Source organism: Peromyscus leucopus, chromosome 4, assembly GCF_004664715.2.
Source record: "Peromyscus leucopus breed LL Stock chromosome 4, UCI_PerLeu_2.1, whole genome shotgun sequence".
Lineage (NCBI taxonomy): Eukaryota > Metazoa > Chordata > Mammalia > Rodentia > Cricetidae > Peromyscus > Peromyscus leucopus.
In genome coordinates, this window is record NC_051066.1 from 63,294,204 (window position 1) to 63,316,967 (window position 22,764).

At 35.7% G+C, this 22,764-nt stretch overlaps 2 protein-coding genes across 2 annotated transcripts; both read right to left on the minus strand.

Moving 5' to 3' along the window:
* Positions 1-926, minus strand: LOC114687343 (olfactory receptor 5W2-like). Its single transcript, XM_028862006.1, is given in 2 exon segments — positions 1-503; positions 506-926. Coding segments are annotated over 2 exon segments (924 nt in total).
* A 6,388-nt stretch (positions 927-7,314) lies between these two features.
* On the minus strand, positions 7,315-9,920 carry LOC114687347 (olfactory receptor-like protein OLF2). Its single transcript, XM_028862010.1, has 2 exons — positions 9,005-9,920; positions 7,315-7,334 (listed from the first exon to the last, which is right to left on the minus strand). The coding sequence occupies exons 1-2, from the start codon at positions 9,918-9,920 to the stop codon at positions 7,315-7,317; spliced, it is 936 nt and encodes a 311-aa protein (XP_028717843.1).
* Positions 9,921-22,764: the final 12,844 nt, after the last annotated feature.

Here is a 22,764-nt window from a genome sequence, read left to right on the forward strand (position 1 = left end):
TCACCTTTTATTCTTCAGTTTCTCCAGAGCCTTTTTCACATCCTTGTTCCTCAGGCTGTAAATCAGAGGGTTCAGCATGGGAATCACCAGAGTGTAAAATAGTGATGTCATTTTGTCTTGATCTAAAGAGTAGGAAGAACTTGGCCGAAAATACATGAAAAGCATAGTTCCCTGGAAAATTGCGACTGCAGTCAAGTGGGAGGCACAGGTGGAGAAAGCTTTGAACCTCCCCTCAGCAGAGCTGATCTTAAAAACTGATGAAATTATGTAGCAATAAGAGACAAGAACTCCTGAAATGGTGCTCAACTCAATGAACCCAAAAATTGTAAATATTGCTAACTCGTTGGCCTCTGTATTTGAGCAAGATATTAATAGAAGAGGAGGAACATCACAGAAGAAATGGTTGATCTCATTGGATCCACAGAAACATAAGCGGAAGGTCAGGGTTGTATGTATCAAAGCATCTGCTGTTCCCACCAGGTAAACCCCAGCCACAAACAGGAGCACAGCCTGTTTGACATGTTTGCTGTGTAGAGCAGGGGGTTGCTGATAGCCTGGTACCTATCATAGGCCATCACTGCCAGCAGTAGACACTCGGAATCTGCGAAGATACAGAATGTCAAGAACTGCAGAGCACAACCGACAATGGGAATTGATTTCTCCTCAGCTAAAAGATCCACCAGCATCTTGGGTCCAATTGCTGTGGAATAGCTGAGGTCACAGAAAGAGAGGTGGCTGAGGAAAAAGTACATGGGTGTGTGGAGCTGAGAGTCCACTCTAATTAAAATGATCATCCCAAGATTGGCCAGAAGATTAATGAGATAAACAAGTAGGAATGTGATGAAAAGGGCTATTTTCATGTCAGAGCTATTGGTAATTCCCAAGAAAATAAATTCATCCATAGAGGAGCAGTTTTTCTTGTCCATTTTCTTATAAAAACCTTAAAAATTAAATAAATATATTTCCATATATGTATGTTCATGGTACATTTATTGTGCAGAATATTATTTTATCTCTAATTTATTATTGTCCCCCCAAATACATATAATTATACTTTAATCTTCAATTAAGATTATATTATTTAATTTTAATAATCTATCTGACATAGCAATTAATAAACTCTGGAATCAAGAAGGCATTTTTGACAAATATCAAGTTGTACATGTCAGTTTCCCTGAAATAGACTACCTTGACAGAAATACCTTTAAAGTAATACAAATTTTTAAGTTAGTGAAACTAAATAACAAGATATTGAAGTTCTCAGTATACTTCACATTTAAATATATTTGAAATTATGCCTAAACATCAAAATTTTATGAAAAATGTGAATTTTAAAATGATAACCATATTCCTAGTCAAAATAACTACTAAAACCTTCTAGTATTTATGAGCAAAGTGTCTGTTACTGTACAGTAGGTAACAAATAATTCCTGATTAATTTTTCTTTCAAATATATGTGATTGTTAGGCCACCACACACTATTTGTCAATAGCTTTTGAAACCAAAGGATAAGTCTTATCATTCAATGGAAAAGGCTAAAAGATAGTCTAAGCAGCATGAAGTCACCCGTGTACATGCACAGCTGCAGATATTGTATATTTAGTGTTTATTAATGAAAACAACATTAGGAAAAGTAAAGACTACCAAGACATGTGGGCTCATGTATTTGTGCAATTATGTGAAATTTTATGATTTGCCAAGTGTGAGTGAATTAGTTAATATATGAGTAGCTAACGATGATATGTAGCTCACTGAGATTTGAAATTTATAAGTTATTATTCAAATAAAATATTTAAAAAACATTTGTCTTAATAAAGGTTTATAAAGTGGTAGTCAAAGCTACAGATAAATGAAATACAGGCTTTGAAGTGATGTACGTATCTACACATGGGTTAAAATGAACAAAGAATACTTTCTGATAATCTATTAAAGAAAAATAATTAAAATATGGCTTTATAAATACTAAATAAGTGCAGTCAGATTCTTCTTGTTCTGATTATAAAATGGTGTTTTCTTTAGATTTTAAATGTACTCACCCAAGTAGACTGTCTAGTTGACTGAATAAAAAATTATATTTATATTTCCTGAAAAGATAATTTGTAACCATATATTAACCACATATTATTGGATTGGGGACCTCAGGAGCTTACCTGAGGTGAGTTTGTCTTTGGTAGCAAAATATGAGAAGATAGCATTTTGTTATATTATGTATCACTTGGGATCTATGTCCCTGCAGCCTCTTCCCTTTAGAGTTTTATGCTATGAAAACATGTGATTATTTCTACTCATGGTCTTTTATTCCCTTGTGAGTATATGAAGTTCCTCATTAAAGATCTAACTACAATTTCTTACTCTTCTCATCAACTTAATTTGTCAGAGTGAATATTTCAGTTTAATTTTATGTTGTAAAATATATAGAATTTGTATATGTATCTTATATAGCAAAATATAATCTATATTTTATTAACTTAACCAGAATCTAATGAAAATGAAATCTCTACCCCTATGAAGTCATTTATAACACATTAGAGTTCAGTTCGTATCTCAATTTTAAAGACTTCAGTGATTTAGTGGCTGTAAGTACTTTTGAATAAATTATTGATATACAATTTATATATTATTCAATGGACACTTCATGGAGAACCAATTGCTTGATTCTTAGTATATTCACACATTGTATGTTATTTACAGTACCTGCTTCTAGAATAATTTCTAGCACATGCTCTATTTTGATTGCTGCACTATATTCTACTCTTCTAGTTCCTGGGAAACTTCATAAATGATCTTTTCACCACTATAAATGGTGAAACATCTATGTTACTAAGAAGTCTAACAGAAACAGAAAGTTTCATGTAGCAATTCAAATATACAGTATGTTTAAAGTAATGTAAAGTTGGGGGCTGGAGATATGATATCAGCTTGGTGATTAAGAGCACATGTAACTCTTGCAAAGACTCGGTTAGGAATTTAACACAAATATGGCATTTTACAACCATCTGTAACTTTAATTCTGAGAATCAGAAAGCTTCTTTTCTGCATGTGCACCTGGCATACATGTGGTATATCTGTACAAAGACAAACAAAATACTTGTGCACATTTAATTTTAAAAAAGCCTGAAAACTAATTCCATAAACAGTAGTATAAACCTGAATGGATTATCTTAGGAGAAACTGTATTTAGTTAGATTTATTATTATAGTGAATTTAGAGAGAAGTGAATTAAAATTGAGATCACAATTTCTCTTGCTACGTATACACACATACACACACATACACACATGTTAATATTCTAGTAATGAAATGCTTTTAAATAGTTTTATCATTATGACTCAAATAATATTTTATATGATTTATTCAATTTCAACAAATTATCTACTCTAGCGGATATCTAGAAATTTAAAAACAATGATTCATTGCGACATTCCAGCCAGAAATGATATTTTCCTTAAAGCAAATGTATTGTGTTCTTTTGTTATTTCAGTAAGAAATATGAAAATCCCTATTCCTATTATATCTCTGTCTGTAGTTAAGCAATGGGCATATGTTTTAATATGTATTACCCTAATTGCTAAAGCTGATGAAGCTTTTTTGAGTTGTTAGTCACATTCCTATCTTTGAGATAATTCTGACTAGACTCACCCCATATGTAATTAGTTTTTTTCTCTTCTTGACTTTAACATTTTGTTGTTATTGTTTTGGTTTTAGTTGTTATTTTTTGGGAGGCAGTTCCCTTATATATTCCAGATAATAATCCTCTGTCATGTATATGGTTGGGCCATGCTTTCTACCATTTTGTGAGCTTTATCTTCACTTGGATGATTGTTTTCTTAGAAGCTTTTGGATTTTATTATTATAATTTTTTATTCAAATTTTGTCAATTTAGCTTCTATTTCTGGACAAGCAGAGTCTTCTTCAAGCAATTCTTCCTATCCGTCCTTTACCTGTATCTTGGGAGGCACTGCCTTTTTTTCTTGTAGCAATTTCAGAATTTCAGGTTTAAAACTTAGATCTTTGATTCATCTGGAATTAATAAAGACAGGTCTGATTTCATTTTTCTGCATGTGGACACAGCTTTACAGAATCATTTGTTGAAGACAATGTCATTTCTCTGGTTTATGTTTCTGGCTTCTTTGTTAACTATCAGATGATATAGTTTAGGAGTACTCATGTTTAGATATTCTATGTGATTGCTTTCATCTGCATGTGAATTTTGTGCCAGGACTGTACTATTTTTTATTGTTATAACTCTGTAAAATACACTGAAAGATGGACTGGTAATATCTCAGCATTACTTCTGAGCTATCTGGAGTTGTCTGTAATTCTGTTTCAATTTTAGCCTAGTTTTCTTTTCTGTGAAGATTGAAATAGAGATTTTTGATTGAGAATGTGTTGGATCTGTAAACTGCTTTTGGTAGACTTGTCAGTTTCACAATATTAATTCTACAATATGACACAATGAAAAACTGTAATGGATGTGTTATAAAAATGTGTTATAGATGAAGTTAAATAATGAAACCTCAGCTAAAATTAAAAAAGGAGAACATCACAACACCATAAAATACGTTCTACTTAGCTGAAGAGATGGCTCAGCATTTAAGAGTATATGGTGCCCTTGCAAGTTCATTTCTAGCACACAAATCAGGTGCCTCAGTACCTAATATTACTGTAAAAATAGGGAACCAAACACTCTTTTTTCAGAGTCTGTAGGCACTATTTCTGTCTCTGTACAGCATAGTATATCTCAGACTCTTTCACTTGCTCTTGAGACTCTTTTTTCTCATATTGAGTTATCTTTTCCAGCCTTAATATGAGGATTTTTCTTTGTCTTATTGTATATTATTTTGTCCTGTTTGGCTGTTGTCTTTTGGAAGCCTGCCTTTTTTCTGAAAAGGAAATGAAGAGTGAGTGGATCTGGAGGAGAAGAGAGGTGAGGGCAGCTAGGAGGAGCAAAATGAGAGGATCTGTGGCTGGAACATAGTATATGAGAGAATACTCTATATTCAATAAACATTTTTAAAGTAAAATAATTCCTTGAATATATTTGGTGATTTAGAAATTTGGGCCACAGTGATTTTCAAATACAGTTAAAGTATTTTTGTACATTGATATAAATTTATGGTTAGTTCTGTTATACTTTACGTATCTATTCTTGTTTAAGAAATTGTACGTATGCAGCTCTTTTAAAAATGTAATGAAAAATTCTAGTCCTTGAAAGCTATTTAAGATAATTAAAATATACAGGTTTGTAGTTAGTCATCTATAATAATCAAACTTGTAGTCATGTTAGATATGTTTCCAAGGTAAAAACAGAGGTATATTTTAGGTAGATAAATGGTATTCAAACACTTCATAGAGCTATAGAACAGGGCATTTAAGATGTTTTAATAACCTAAGAGTTTTCATGACAATAAGACATGTCTGCTTCTGGCAGCACCATCTTATTTCAAAAAAGATGAAGGACGTCGAAGAACCTTTACATGGAGGTTGTGGTTTTTGTGGCAGTTAGCCACCGAACTTGAAACTTCCCTTGCCTCAACTTCTGACAATGTGCTTTCCAACCTGGACAAAGAGAACACAAAAAAGGCAATTGCCAAACTTTGCCAAGACAAAATAGGACAGTCCTTCAAAATTCTGGCTTTACTGAACAGTTTTTCAGATATGCTATGCCTGTAGGATGAAGAAGGATGCCCCAATATTACAAAGGAAATTTGGGTGACTGTCCAAGCAGTGAGATGTCTTTGTGATTTCTATATTTTTGGAATTTGCTTGCTCTACTCTTCTTGTTTACTCAGATAATATTATATCTTTGTCAGATTTTTGATTGAGTTGAAGATGAGATAGTTTTCCTTGTTACCAAATTCAAAAGAGAAACTTATGTAAGAGATGTAATATGGTAGGGTTGAGAGACATAAAAGCTTTTATTTTTAAGTCTAAAAAGATAGTTTTGGGTTCATAATACAAGTTAAGATAAAAAGTAAATCAAGTACAAAACTTTGGACTCACCACGATAGGATAGATAATAAAATAGTTCCTCTAAATTTGCCAAATATAAAGAGACTTGACAGTGTAAAGATATTTCTTACTTGATAATTATCCTCATTATATAAAATTTTACTGTATTACAGTTAAAACATTTCCTTTTTATTTAGACAAAAAGGAAGAAATGTTGTGGGATATTTGTACATTGTGTGAGAAAGTATTGCTCTAATTGGTGTAATAAAAAGCTGGACAGCCAATAGCTAGGCAGGAAGTATAGGCAGGACTTCAACTCAGAGAGAGAACTCTGGGAAGAAGAAGAAGGCATAGTTGCCAGCCAGACACTGAAGAAACAGCATGAGTAGTAGAGAGAGATGAAGTAAAAAGCCATGTGGTTTTTTTAATTGAATGGGTTATTTTAAGTTATAAGAGCCAGTGGGACAAGCCTAAGCTAAGGCTAAGTATTATAATTAATAGTCAGTCTCCATGTCATTATTTGTGAGGAGGCAGCCCCAAGAAAATTCTGTCTACATCCACAAGCTTGTTTGGAGCTAGAATCTGCAGGTAGATATCGACTAGGCAAGTACATAGGCTCCGTGGAGGATAGAAGGCACTGCCAGCCAGCACATTCAGCTACCTTAACATGCTGTAGTCAAAACTGTCCTCTCTCTTAGCACTAGTAGATTCTTCCTTGACATTGAGTTCACTATGATTGCACAGAATAAGTTATGTTGGTCATTTATAAAGTGACTTGTCTCTCACTTTAACTGTATATACCTACTTAATAGTGGAGCCATCTCTCTAGCCCCAGAAAATCATTTTACCTTAGTAAATTGAACTGAAAAGGCAACATCAATGATGTAAAGGTCCCTGTTAATGACATATTTTATTACCATAAATATTTTTTATAGATTATGGAGATTTAAGAGACAAACCGGTATTTATTTATCTTGAACCCTGTTCAATCAGTAGTCTAAATAATCTAAGGTACATGGCAGATAATACACTTTTATTAATTGGTTCATGACTATAATGTTATGTAGCATATAATATTGAGCATATTTTTAATGAGATGTATAATAAAATTATCATGGAAAACCCTATAAAAGCATTTTTCTTCCATTACAGAAACCTAAAATGAGATTAATTCTCTTTTGTCTGCCATATTCTTCACAACTGTGAATTTTAAGAGGGCCTCAAATATCATGTTCTTGAAATGTACCTTTCTATTCTCAAAGCAAGAAGCGTCACTGCGATAGACCAAGAACAGTTCTTCTAACTCTACACATGTTCAGTGGGAATGGGCCCAACTATTATGCTAAATAAGTAATAAATATATCAAGTAAATGCTTTTCTACCTGCAAGCACTGTGAAAGATGCAAACTTATCATTGACCAAAAATCACTGGGGGAACTATACACACCAAGAGCCCATCCACCTACCACTACCTTTTACCATTTATGCAGAGCTATCAATACCAAAGTGTTCCACATGGCTCCTCTCTGGGAACTATTTTCACCTTCCACCTTCTTAACAGAACCACTGTCTCTTTGCATGCTCCAAGAGGATCCTCTGTATGATTAAGTTTGTCTTTGTAGTTGGCATCCCTGTTACTTTAATTAACCCTACATGTTTCATGTCACCTTTGAATATCAGTTGAGTCCTGCCACAAACTAATTCTACTACACTAGTACAACTGTGCTAAAAACACTATGACCTGATTAATCAAAATACATATTGAGAATTACATACAGTTAACTACATTGAATATTAGAGTATTCTGTATCATTAATTGTTATCCAACCACTTAGGTATGGGTCATGGATCACTATATTTTGTTTAGAGGCACATTTGCTAGAATTATATTCTGCATACTCAAAACCAGTATAATCATTATAAATGAAAGATTAATAAATTGCTTTTCTCTTTCTTATAAAATATATGTTATAAAATCTTTGTTTTACATTTTAAACTATGTTGATTGGACATTTTCAGGCTTTAAATAATAGCACAAGATATCAGCCTCTCTAGAGAGATGAAAGCCCCATTCATGACGTTATTGAACAAGTTTGTTGATTTTAACCACCAGCTTCCCTGGTTACAATTGCCACAGAGCTGCTAACAATATAATAAGTATCATTTCTTCAGTGTGAGAAAAAGAAGGAAAGTTCAAAGATGCAAGTTAGAACTTTAGATACAATAAAAAAAGCATGGAGCTGTTGATTATGGAGACTGTGCTCATGCAAGTAAGATATCTGAGGAAGAACTCACAACACATCTCCCTTTGGCTAGTATACCATTTCCAGGCCAAAGACAAGAGGCATATTTAATACAAGGTAAAATATAGTATAATGAAATGAAAAAGAAGTTTTGTTAAGTTTGTCATTCACCTAGATATATTACTTTTGCAAAGTGTCTTTCCCTATTCATTCAATTTAATGAGAACACTTTACTCAAACATGAAAAGTAAAACAAGAAAACATAATATAAACTAAACAAGATAACAAAAATAAATTAACAGGCTGAGAATATAAAGCAGGTATCTTTTATTTGCTTGTGTTTATCCATTTAGTTACTGATTATTAACTGGAGTGTTATGGACATAGATAAGGAGACACTAGTACACAGGAAGATTGCAAAAACAAATAAACATCTTAACTTCACTCTCTCTCACACATTCACTTTGAATGCATCAGCTATATTTATTGGACCCATTTAATGAAAACTAGAATACAAATTGAGAAGTGTTAATTGTGAAGAGCTTGCTGGGCTCTATTGTATTTCATTTATCAATGAAGAAAGGTGTGAAATGATACTATTTGCAAAATTTAAAACATTGACTTATCTATTGTTTATTGACTTAAAGACTAAGACCAGTGATTGCTTGCATTACAACCAATTCTCATTAGAAAATATTTTGAAAGTTTTATCCAAGAGAATCTATGTTGATACACTTATACTCAACCTCAGAATATTCTGTTCATTTTGAAGTACAAAACAGAATTTCATCCTGGCCCCAAGTTAATACTAATTGCCTTCTTCAGAGCCCCCTTCACATCCTTGTTTCTTAAAGTGTAGATTAGTGGGTTTAACATAGGAATAACAACTGTGTAGAAAACAGAGGCCATTTTGTCTGTGTCCATTGAGTAACTTGAGCTGGGTCGGAAGTACATGAAAAGGAGAGTTCCATGAAAAATGGCCACAGCCGTGAGGTGGGAGGCACACGTGGAAAACGCTTTGTGTCTGCCCTCAGCAGAGTTCATCCTGCAGATGGTAGCTATGATGTAGCAGTAGGAGAGAAGAACTGTGACAATGCTGCACCCCACCACACAGCCAATGAATGTGAACATCACTATCTCGTTGATGGATGTATCTGTGCAGGAGAGGGCCAGCAAAGGTGGGATGTCACAGAAAAAGTGGTTGATGACATTTGAATTGCAGAAGGATAGTCGGAATGTGCAGCAAGTGTGGATTGCTGAATCCACCAAGCCTACCACATAGGCAACAGCCACGAGCTGGATACAGATCTTCTTGGACATTGCAATCGTATAGAGCAGTGGATTGCAGATGGCAACATAACGATCATAGGCCATGACAGCCAGCATGAGACATTCTACATCTGCAAAAGCTCCAAAAAAATACATTTGAACAGCACATAAATTATAAGTAATCCTCTTCTGTCCAGACAAGAAATCAGCCAGCATCTTGGGAGAGACTGTGGAGGAGTAGCAGACATCACAGAAGGACAGATTGCTCAGGAAATAGTACATAGGTGTGTGCAGCCTGGGGTCCAGCTTGATCAGCAGGACCATCCCTAGATTAGCAATTACAGTTAGGCCATAAATGAGGAAGAAGAAGACAAAGAGGGCCTGCTGCACATCCTGTCTGCTAGAAAGTCCTAAGAAGATGAATTCAGTAAACACAGTGAAGTTTTCAAGTGTCATTGTTTTAATCCGGAAACCCTGGGATTTCAATAAAAAATGGAAATCGACAGTTATGGTTTTCCTGTTGCTCATAGTTAAACCCTTGGTCCTTTCTTTTTTTTAACAGAATTAAAAACAGATATAACCACAATTTCCCTGAGTAAGCTAACTATTGGAAATGTATCTAATTCAATGTCAATCGTTGAGATAATGAAGGAATTTCTTGTATCTACATAGCTCTCTTTAGAATGTGGGGCACATATTCATCCAAACTTACATACATAATTTCTAAGCAAACAACATGACGCTCTGAGAAACTTGGCCCCTTCTTTTTTATAGGCTATGGCATGGATGTTCTCAGAAACACTGGCAATGTTTCTTCTGTTAGATTGTGAAGAAAACTGGCATCTTCAGATAAGAATTACTATTTTTATTTATAAAAACATTACTATCTCCTCTATCAAAGCATAATTAATTGTGGGTATTAAAATTAACCCATTTTCATCCCTTTATCCTCTAAAATTATGAAGCACACATCGGTATGACACAGGTACTTGTAGGTATGACATACATATGCTTTACTGAATGCACAACAAATTCATCTTTAGTTTCGATAATATGGCTTCATTTGCTATGACTCAGATCTAGTAATGGAGATCCACCGGAATAAAAACAGAAACTTTTGGAAAGTAGACAGAAATATCTGCATGAGCAGAAAGCCTGAGGACCAAGACAGGACTATGTCAGAAGCACATCTCTAAGCTAATCACAGAGAAGCTGGAGTGGCACAGGTCTAAGGAAGTCTAGTAAAATGGATGATCAACTAGTTTAGTCCTAATCAATCAGAATCTTTGTATCCTGTACACCTATATCATACATACAAATCATGTATATATACATAAACAGCAGATGAGAAAGTTATCGCTTGCTCATTGTCTCAAAATTTCAGATTTTTCTGAGCAGTATGCTATCCTATGTCTCCAGAACTTGTCACAATACGTTTATTTCCTTTTAATTTTTATGCATCATTTTAATCAACTGACCTGTGTTAATAATTCTCGAGAAGTCACATTAAAGTCTATGTCCCAATGTTTCACTGTTTTACTCTTAACAAACCAACAAACTATTTATATAAATGAAAGTTGACAGTTATAGGAACACACAGTTCATATACTTAGAGTTACATATAGTTATATGAACATACAAAATTAAAGTATATTAGGTGTGTGTGTGTGTGTGTGTGTGTGTGTGTGTGTGTCTGTCTGTCTGTCTGTCTGAGGCAGGATGACTAATAAAAAATCTATTCAAGATCTAAAAAGTTTCATGGTGATAACAGATTTCTAAAACTTGGGTGTATTGTTTTAAGTATCTTTCCCAGTATATAGATCTTTAAAAATAATGATTTCATATTAAATTATTAGAACATTTAAGATATTAAAATTACATGTCTATTACTAAAATATTGGGAGAGAGGACTGGGGGGTTGGTGGAGGGAGAAAGGAAGATCTGTGTGTAGTATGTGCAGTGAGTAGAAATTTCTTAATAAAGAAAAATGAATAGGCCGGGCCGTGGTGGCGCATGCCTTTAATCCCAGCACTCGGGAGGCAGAGCCAGGTGGATCTCTGTGAGTTCAAGGCCAGCCTGATCTACCAAGTGAGTTCCAGGAAAGAAACCCTGTCTCGGAAAACCAAAAAAAAAAAAAAAAAGCAATGGGAAAAAAAAATATTTACCCACCTCCCAGATTTTGCTTTATGTCATATCTGCTTTCATATATATATTTAGTGCAAAAAATAGAGTATTAAGGAAACTTGTAATGGAAAAATGGAAAACAGAAAACATGACTGTACCTGATTCAGGAGTAGTGGATGTTAGTGGATGAAGTTCTGTCTGCACACAGACTCAATACTCTCTCTGGAATTGTCCAAGTTATAAGCCTCTCTATATGGGCCCTGAGTACTTAATACTCAGTCTCTCAGGAATAAGAAGAAGTTATAATAACATGGCTTAACAATCTGTATTTGAAACAAATAAGGTGATTAAAGTGTATTCCTATTATTAATTTGAAAATATTCCTGTGTAGTTAATTACCAAAGTTAGCATCAGAAAATGACTCCAATTAATTTTGCATTCATTACTTTCTGTTCATTATTCTGTATATATTTTTGTAAGGTATAAAATTCGTACACCTGTACAGATATACATTCACGCAGCAAATTTAATAAATAACACCCTTCCAGAAATGCATTTACATTTTGTTAGTGAAGACAGCAAACACCATCAGTTAGTTCATTGCCTAGAAATAACTGATTATTTTTATTTGAATCAATAGATAATTTTTCCTTTTATTGAAAATATACTTTTTTTCTCACATAATTTATTCTGTTTACAGTTACCCCTTCCTCTACTTCTCCCAATCTCTCTTCATCTACCCTCTGATCTGGATCTACTCAATTTCTGCATCTTATTAGAAAACAAACAGGCTTCTAAGGGATAATAATAAAATAAACTATGCAAAAACAAAAAATAAAACTTCAAGTTGAACAAAACAAACAGAAGGAAAAGAGTACAAGCAAAAACACAGCAATAAAGAGATCAACTCATTTACATACTCAAGGGTCCAATAAAATCACCAGATTTTAAATAAAAAGCAATGTTTCAATATACACACTTTACATATAATTAAATAATAGATTACAAGCAAATTGTTATTTCTTTCTGTTTATTAATGTAATTTATTGTGCTTTCAGTGGTGTTTGTTTGGCTTTTTGAAACTTATTGTATAAAAATGTTTTCTCAAAGTAAATTCTAATAACACACATAAACTAGTATATTCAGCCTTAGCTAAAGCCACCTTTAAATTAATTAAACCTAATTATTATCATATAGAATTAGATATTTCCTTTATCACCAAATATGTCCTGACTTGTTACCAAACACATTATTACATAAGCTTTTGTCTTAAATGAAAACATGAAAACAATCAGCGCTGAGAATCTTAGCGACTTGAAATTTTATTAAATTTAAGAGATTCCCAAGTCAATCGCATTGAAATAGAATCTCCCTAAGTGAATCATGGTAAATAAATTTGTTACAGGCTGATAACATTCAAATGTGTTCTCTTGATTGATATGACAAGAAAATGTGTGCTGATCAGGAAGATGTGTAATGATCATACACATTATTTTGACAGCATGAGTCTTAATATGGCTTACTCAAGTCTCACAAATTCTGTATATGAAAGCAAACATAACAAAAATTATACAGTGCAAGCAATGCACAAGTTAGACCTACCACTTGTCACAAATGGTCTTAGATTTGCAATTGCTATTTTTGCTTATGTGTCTTATTTTTATTGTTATTAAACTCCCTGACTTCTTTGAACACACAATAAATATGGTGTGGTGTCATGGTCTATGGCATATTACAGTATATGACAATTAATAATTCAGATGTCAACCCACTAGATGAATAATTCTCTCGTGAAGGAACCTTGTCAAGCAGGGCTTCCACAGACCCTGAAAACTGGTTCCTTCTGTCTGTAATTTCCCATGTGCAAAAACAGCTGTGGAATCTCCCAATTACCATGCATTTTCATGTAATGTGTACATATAATCTTATGATTACATCTCAATCTTATGGACATTTGTTTTGTGGACTGTCTACAGATGATTTCTTCTTAAGCTGTATAATACTGATGAATGGAAATAATGGTAGGATATTTTTCATAGCTCAGGCTGACATAGGAAAATAACAGTATTCTCAGTTACAAAGACAGCTTTTACACAATTAACTGATTTAAGATCTCAGAGTAAATTCAAAGTAGACTAGTTGTCCCTGCATACTAATCACACAAGGACAAATTCCCAGGTGTTGGTTGAACAAAGGTCAGGCACAAAGCAACCTTAGTAGACATAACTCCCTCTACTAACATTCTGAATGGACTCCTAATCTCAGTTTTATGATGCAAGACTCAAGGTTAAGCCAACTAACTGTTTATGTTTAGGTCCTCAGGTACTTTTCTTTTTTGTTTTGTTTTTTAATTTTTTTAATTTTCATTTATTTCTTTATTTTATTTATTTTTTTATTTTATTTTACAATACTATTCAGTTCTACATAACAGCCACAGATTCCCTTGTTCTCTCCCTTCCTGCCCCCCTCCCTTTCCCCCCAGCCCACCCTCCATTCTCACCTCCTCCAGATCAAGGTCTCCCCCGAGGACTGATATCAACCTGATAGACTCAGTCCAGGCAGGTCCAGTCCCCTCCTCCCAGATTGAGCCAAGTGTCCCTGCATAAGTCCCAGGTTTCAAACAGCTAACTCATGCAATGAGCTCAGGACCTGGTACCACTGCCTAGATGCCTCCCAAACAGATCAAGCCAATCAACTGTCTCACCTATTCAGAAAGCCTGATCCAGTTGGGGGCTCCTCAGCCTTTGGTTCATAGTTCATGTGTTTCCATTCGTTTGGCTATTTGTCCCTGTGCTTTATCCAACCTTGGCTTCAACAATTCTCGCTCATATAAACCCTCCTCTTTCTCACTAATTAGACTCCTGGCGCTTCACCCGGGTCTAGCCTTGGATCTCTGCTTCCAGATTCCTCAGTCCTTGGATGGGGTTTATGGCACAACTATTAGGGTGTTTGGCCATCCCATCACCAGAGTAGGTCAGTCCTGGCTGTCTCTCAACCATTGCCAGCAGTCTTTTGTGGGGGTATCTTTGTGGATTTCTGTGGGCCTCTTTAGCTCTTTGTTTCTTCCTTTTCTCATGTGGTCTTCATTTACCATGGTCTCCTATTCCTTGTTCTCCCTCTCTTTTCTTGATCCAGCTAGGATCTCCTGCTCTCTTTCCCTCAACCCTTGCCCTTCATTGCCTCGGGCACTTTTAAGGTCACTGTTCCTTGAAAAACTGCAGAGCACTCAGTTGCTGTCTGTCTCCCATCTTTTCTCACCAAGTCCGAAAGAATCTGTGTGATTTATCATGTGTTATCAAAATGACTCTGCTTCTTACTGTTTAAATAAGAAATATAATGTGATCCTCAAAATGCAACTCATATATTGTCTAGAACTCTCTGCTGGGGAGATACGGGAAGGGAGGATTTCAGAAGAAGATTTTTCATGATGAAGCAGTAAAGAAAGTTACCATGAGAACATGTGTGGTCCTTTCCTAATACTGCTCAGATAGAAAAAGTTTAGTTCTTGCTGACATCATGGATTTGTTTTTGCATACCCTGGGTGTGGTCTTGGTGCAGGTCTTTAAAAACTGTGATAATGTGAGGCTCGCTGAAATTAAGAGTTTTAATTCCAGAAAAGTAAATCATTGTAACATTTTTATCATTTTGTTATTTCAATTTAAAATTTATTCTTTGGATTTTGAATACAGGGCCTTCCTTATTCAGTAAGTCAGTTTCGATGAAACTTGTTATGTAAATCAGGCTATTCTTGAACTCCTGGCAGTCCTTCTGACTCAAGTTGCCCTGAATCTTTTCCCCACAATAAAACCAGTATTAAATTGCCAAAACACTTAGGTGTTTTGGAATATTACAGAAAATCTCCAATCTTAGTAGCTGCTGATATCTTCCCACAGGGTACACTGCATAGAGTTTTCATTGCATTACTTAAATATTCTATTCATTACTCTCTGGTGAATTATTTATATGAATTGTGTGTGTGTATGTGTGTGTGTGTGTGTGTGTGTGTGTGTGTGTGTGTGTGTGTTTTATATGGTGCAAGTTACTTCATATGTGTGTGTAAATGAGCATGTTCAGGTGCAGACCAAAGTGACATTCTTCAAGCACTGCCTGTCATTCCTGACATGATCTCTCAAACCTCCCAGGCAATGTGTTCAAAGGCATGCTACCTCTAAAACAGTACAGGACTACATGAAGAAAATCCCACTACCTCACTCCTAATTTCCTCCTAGCCAATCAAAGACAGGCACCCCAAACCCTCTCCTGGGAGGGACACACCCTTTCTTCTTTTGCTCTACTAGAGACCTTAAAAAGGCATGTGCTAGTTGACCATCATTGTCTCTGCCACATCCAAAGGCAGCCCACCCCCTTGTATATCTGAATAATAAAATCTCTAGTGTCTTGGTGTGTTCTGTAGCTTATTTGGGATCTCTTGATTGGTACCATGACTCAGATCAGTCTATAGGACTTCTGAGAAATGTTAGTCTATGTTTCCATTGCTGCAACAAATTACACCCCCATTTATTCATTTGTATATTAGCCACTTATGGCTTTAAACTTCCTATTTGTCCTTCTGACCCTATATATTTGACCCATCTTGTACTTTATGTTACCTGAGATAAAGTTCCAATCCCTAGAAGCTGAACATTTACCTCCTGAAGAAGCTAATCTGGATGTCAAGATTTTAGAAAAAATTATTCTTACATCTATACCTGTGTCCAGTAATACTACAATTTCAATGCCAGTTATTTGTACTTTTAGATTTGGTATCTAATAATTTATAGCAGTTTGCCAAAGTATTTGTTTTCTAGACTCTCCTGAACTTTTTGTTTTATCTCCAGAAATTTGATCACATCCAGAGCAGTGTTGCTTTTAATAACAGGTACTGTCTTTTAATTGCCCTGTGGATGAGTTTCTCCAATGATGACAGTGAATGAATGAACCAAATTAGATACTGGGGCCTACAGGATACCCTTAAAGCATTTCCTGATGACAAAGGGTTACCTTGCCTGCCCCATGTTGATCTGCATTTGTTAGTTTAATGCCAGCCTTTGTCATACCTTCCATATATTCCTGAAGGCTGGGGCCTTCTGTTTGGATTATCTGTAGAAAAAACATTGTTTCTAGGAGCTTCTTGCCTAAAATCTCTTTTCAAGTGACCTTGTTTACCATAATTCAACTATCTGGCATTTCATTTTTCTTAAAATTTCTACAAATTACTTCTTTACCAAAGCAGCATCCTAAGTGTGAGATTTGATATAAGCTATATTTCTAATCCATTCATCTATTGTTGCTGATCTTGCCTTTAAAGGCCTAATCACCTTTTTACATTCTGAATTATCATTTTCAAATGTCAAAGATTCAATTAATATTCATCAGACTTCTGGATCTAATACTATTCTATTTACAGCTGAAGTCTTCCTGGTTCTTGAACCTTGCCTGTAGCATTCAACACTGCTTAATTACACAGGGGCAAGGTGTGATAGTTAAATTTAAACTGTCTTTGCAACTCTGGATATTGGCCTTCACCTAGAAGCTGATCTTGGGAATTATTTAATGCCTCTAGCCCTATTCCATTGTTCTATGACCCTAGCTTCCTCTGTCCCACCATGTGTGCTATTGTAACTGAGGACCAGCTTCCAATATTGCTGTAGCTGAATTTTTCCTGTCTTTGAGGATAATTCAATTTTGAGTTGCCCATGACTTTAAATCTGCTTCACATAGAGTGAATGCATACCACATGAAACAATTGCTTCCTTAAATCTCCTCAAATATAATATTTCTGTGGGGTTCCATCTAACTTTTGCATAACCTTGGGGGTGCCTATTATTTTCCAGTCATTCTTGTAGAGTATTGGAAAAACTAAGTTTGATTTTCTTATAACCTTGTGTTGCCCCTCTTCAGTTTCATCATGTAACTGTGTGGTAGATTCTAGTCTAAATGCCTCTGTCTGTGTCTGAGTATTTTTCTTATTTTCATTCATAAGTCTTTCTAAAGCTTGTATCTTACCAATAGTAAGTCTTGTATCTTATCAGCCAAATTTTCATATTTGGCACAGTTATCAAACTACTTTTTTCAGGATAAAACATGAATTACTAAATTGATAGTAATTACAATCAGCATCGTGTCAATTCCTACTAAGTTGTCTATCCCCTCATTTATTTCTTCCATTTTCAAGCCATTTATAGTTACACTATACAGAATTCTATGCATTATGATAGTTACCATTGTTAACATGGGTAAGATTTTTCTTCTTTTTTTTTCTTTTCTTAAATTTAACTCTTTTAATTTATTTTACACATGGACCACAGTTTCTTCTCCCTTCCCTCCTCCCATTCCATCCCCCCACCTCCCTTCTATCTTCCATCCATTCCTTCTCCATCCCTATTTAGAAAGGGGCAGACCTCCCATAGGAGTCAACAAAACATGGCATATCAAGTTGAGGAAGGACCAAGCTCTCCCCCTACATCAAGGTTGGGTAAGGCAACCTAGTTTGGGGATTAGGTTCCCAAAAGTGAGCCCAAGTGCCAGGGACAGGACCTGATCCCACTACTAGGAGCCCCACAAACAGATCAAGCTACACAATTGTCACACACACACACACACACACAAAGGGCCTAGGTCTCTCCCATACTGACTCTCTAGCTATTGGTCCAGAGTCCCTGAGTTCTCAGGAGTTCAGGTCAGCTGTCACTGTGGGTTCCCTTTGTCATGCCCTTGACTCCCCTGGCTAGTATAATCCATCCCCCTTCTCTTCAATGGGACTCCCAGAGCTCTTTGATGCTTGACTGTGGATCTCTGCATCTGTTTTCATCAATTACTGGATAAATACTCTGTGATGACAATTGAGGAAGTCACCAATATGATTACAGGAAAAAGCCAGTTGACATGCCCTCTCAACTATTGCTAGGAGTCTTAGCTGAGGTCATTCTTGTGGATTCCTAGGAGTTTCCCTGGTAACAGATTTCTCCGTAACTCCAAAACGCTCCCCAATCAAGATATCTTTTTCCTTATTCTTACTATCCATCCCTCCCTCAATCTGCCCAACCCAACCCCTCATGTTTCCATACCTCAATTTTCCTTCAACCACTCATCCCACCCCTGATTTAACTAGGAGATCTATTCTATTTTCCCTTCCCAGGGACATCCATGCATCTCTCTTTGGGCCTTCCTTGCTACCTAGCTTTTCTGAGACTGTGGATTGTAGCCTGTTTATCTTTTACTTTACAACTAGTATCCACTTATGAGTCAGTACATGCTATGTTTGTCATTCTGGGTCTGGATTACCCCACTCAGGATGATTTTTTCTAGTTCCATCCATTTGCCTGCAAATTTCATGTTGTCATTATTGTTTACTGCTGAGTAATACTCCATTGTGTAAATGTACCACATTTTCCTGATCCATTCTTTGGATAAGAGCATCTAGGTTTTGTCCAAGTTCTGGCTATTATGAATAATGCTACTATGAGCATAGTTTAGCAAGTGGTCTAGTGGTATGATTGAGCATCCTTTGGGCATATGCCCAAGATTGGTATAGCTGAGTCTTGAGGTAGATTGATTCCCAATTCTCTGAGAAACCACTATACAAATTCCCAAAGTGGTTTGCTGTGGATATCGATCTATATAAATAAAACACTGATGGCCAGTGACCAGACAGGAAGTATAGGCGGGACAAGGAGAGAGGAGAATTGAGGAAACAGGAAGAAGGAGGGAGAGACACTGTAACCACCACCAGGACAAGCAACATGTAAAGTACTGGTAAGCCACAAGCGACGTGGCAAGGTATAGATTTATAGAAATGGGTTAATTTAAGATATAAGAACAGTTAGCAAGAAGCCTTCCATGGCCATATTGTTTATAAGTAATATAAGCGTCTGAGTGATTATTTTATATGTGGATTGTGGGACTGCGGGGCTTGGTGGAACCTGGAGAGAAGCCCTCCAGCAACAAATGGCACCCAACGGCTCGAGTTTCCACCTTAAACCTGAGAATATTTAATAACCAATTCTAAACAGAGCCAAAACCAGATTCCTGCTTCTTGTCCCATACAGGCAGCTAGACTCCGCAAAACGCAGGTTTGAACACTGGCGGGTTCCTGGTGAATGCGTTTGACCAGCAGTATGGCAGGAATGAGGCGTCTGCCAGCGGCACATTATGCTGTGTGGTAGATTTACTCTTTACTAGTATTAAAAAAAAAAAAAAAAAAAAAAAAAAAGAGGTTTCTGGGCTACACACTGCTTTGATAAAAGTGTAGACCTACTATTTCTGAGACTTGATGACTCCCAGAGCTTGAGAAAACGTACCACCACCATGTTGAAAAGCTGAAGGGGGCAGAGCCAGCAGCCACAGCGCCTTTTCAGGCTTAGAAGGCTACAGTTTAAAGCAATAGGTTCACAAAAGACTGATTAAGATAAAATAGTTTATAATGCATGTAAAAATGTACATAGGCTTAAAAGAGAAAAAAAAAATACCGTTATATAAGCAAATAGTATCTAAAAATAAAGTGTTAAAAAAACAGTAAAGGTAATAAGCCACGTAAAGATGGCTATCACACAGAAAATCTGGATTATGTTGTCTTTGATATTCGTAACTAAAGAAAACATTTGATTGTAAAAGCTGTTCAGTTATGCCAAAATGTAAATTTTAAAGGTACCTTGACTTCAAAATTTGGATATAAGGATAGTGGTTACTTTGGAAAAGAGGTTCTGCTTTTGTTTCCACAGAAAGCCAGAGGCTATGGATTTGTTCCAGATTAAGATACATCAGGTTTGATCAGCCAAGACCCCCTGAGATGATCCAACATCCAGAATGGTTTCAAGGCAACTGGCTCCCACAATACAGCCTAAAGGACTACCCCATAGGCCTAAAATTTTCTTTGCGTCCCCATAAGATACAGCGCCCCCCTCCAGCAGGAAGTAGTAAGAGATGTTATGCCCAAATTCCCAAATATACCAAGCTGACTTTAGAGGTGGAATTGGCTCACTCCCCATCTAAACACAGACATATTTAAAAAAAAAAATGGTTAAGAGATTCTTGTGTCCCAAATCAGAAGAGCCCTCTGGTGTGGGACAGAGAAAAACCAGTATTTTTATTTAAAACAGGTTGATTATAAACGTAATCTCCTTCTAAAAAAGAAAAGGAGATATGATATAGATATATAGGATATAGAGATGATAAGATAAAAGGGTAGATTAATGAACCTACTTTTAAAGAACAACTTGTTTAAAATGTTTTACATTTGTATAGATTTTAGTTTATGTTTAAAATGTTTTACATTGGTATAAATTTTGGTTTATTGATATAAAATTAAAGTTAATTTTGTTATCCTGTATATATATTTCTATTCTTGTTTGAGGTATTATGTTTATGTAACTCATTTAAAATTATAATGGATAATTAAGAAATAGATTAATAATTAGTCATCTATGATAATCATATTTATAGCCATGTTAGATTAGTCTTCTAGGTATACATAGATATATTTCAGATAGATAGGTAGTCTTTAAACACTTCAAAGGCCTACAGAATATGGCATTTAAAATGTTTAAAAAATTTAGACATTCTGGACAGTGAGACATGTCTGCTCCTGACAGCACTAGATTTACTTCAGAGAGGAGGATGGGCATCGAAGACACTCCATATGGAGTTTACCTTCACCTTGACAAAGATAGCCATTTAGGCAAGAAACTGTTCTTGCCTGGACTGCTTGATCGACTGGACATGCAAGACCAATGGAAGGATGACCACTAAACTTTGCTTGACAAGATGGTCCTTCAGGTTCCTGCTTCGCAGAGAAAACTGTCAGACATTCTACAGGACACTGAAAAAAATGACGAAGAGACTCTCGTCCTGTGAACTAAAGACAGATGCCCCAACATTTACAAAGGAACATTAGGTGACTGTCCAGGCTGTCAGCTGTCTCTGTCTACCCTGCAAGACTCCTGAAAGTTACATACATCCTTCTTTCATTTCTCAGGTAATATTATATCCTTCTGAGGTCTTTAATGTGGTTAAAGACTAGATAGTTGTAATTTCCTCAGTTATGATAAAAGGTAAGTTAGATATAAAACCTTAAACTCACAAATATAAAATAGATAGGACATCTTCTTTAATATTGTGACTGTAATTCTTGCTCAATAATTGTTTTGTTATATGTAATTTTACCATGTTAAAGTTAAAACCTTCCTTTTTAAAAAAAGAAGAAAAGGGGAAGTGCTGTGGATATTGCTCTATATAAATAAAACACTGATGGCCAGTGACCAGACAGAAAGTACAGGTGGGACAAGGAGAGAGGAGAATTGGGGAAACAGGAAGAAGGAGGGAGAGACACTGCAGCCACCACCAGGACAAGCAACATGTAAAGTACCGGTAAGCCACAAGCGACGTGGCAAGGTATAGATTTATAGAAATGGGTTAATTTAAGATATAAGAACAGTTAGCAAGAAGCCTTCCACAGCCATATAGTTTATAAGTAATATAAGCGTCTGAGTGATTATTTTATATGTGGATTGTGGGACTGTGGGGCTTGGTGGAACCTGGAGAGAAGCCCTCCAGCAACAGTGGCTGTACAAGTTTGCCCTCCCACAAGCAGTAGAGGAGTGTTCTCCTTATTCCACATCTTCTCCAGTATAGGCTGTCAGTGTTTTTTATCTTAGCCAGTTTGACAGGTTTAACATGGTTTCTCAGAGTCATTTTGCTTTGCATTTTCCTGATGGCTAAGGAGTTGAACAATTCCTTAAGTGTATCTTAGCCATTTGAGATTCTTCTGTTGAGAATTCTCTGTTTTAATATGTGCCCCCTTTTTAAATTAGATTATTGGGTTTGTTGATTTCTAGTTTCTTGAGTTCTTTATATGCTTTGGAGATCGGCCCTCTGTCAAGATGTGGGGTTGGTGAGGATTTTTCCCATTCTGTAGGTTGCTGCTTTGTCTTATTAATAGTATCCTTGGTCTTACAGAAGCCTTTCAGTTTCAGGAGGTCCCATATATTAATTGTTGATCTCAGTGTCTGTGCTGCTGGCATTATATTTAGGAAGTGTTATCTGTGCCAATGCATTCAAGGCTACTTCCCACTTTCTAACAATCAACTTCAGTGTAATTGGATTTAAGTAGAGGTCTTTGATACACTTGGACTTGAGTTTTGTACAGGGTGATATGGATCTATTTGCATTTTTCTACATG

What these genes read in the sequence shown, in the direction of transcription:
- LOC114687347 (XM_028862010.1), bottom strand. Translation starts at nt 9,920, where the DNA reads ATGACACTTGAAAACTTCACTGTGTTTACTGAATTCATCTTCTTAGGA. An exon ending in GGCTCTGAAGAAGGCAATTA is followed by an intron (nt 7,335 to 9,004) that starts GTATTAACTTGG and finishes CAGTGCTTGCAG; the next exon opens with GTAGAAAAGCATTTACTTGA.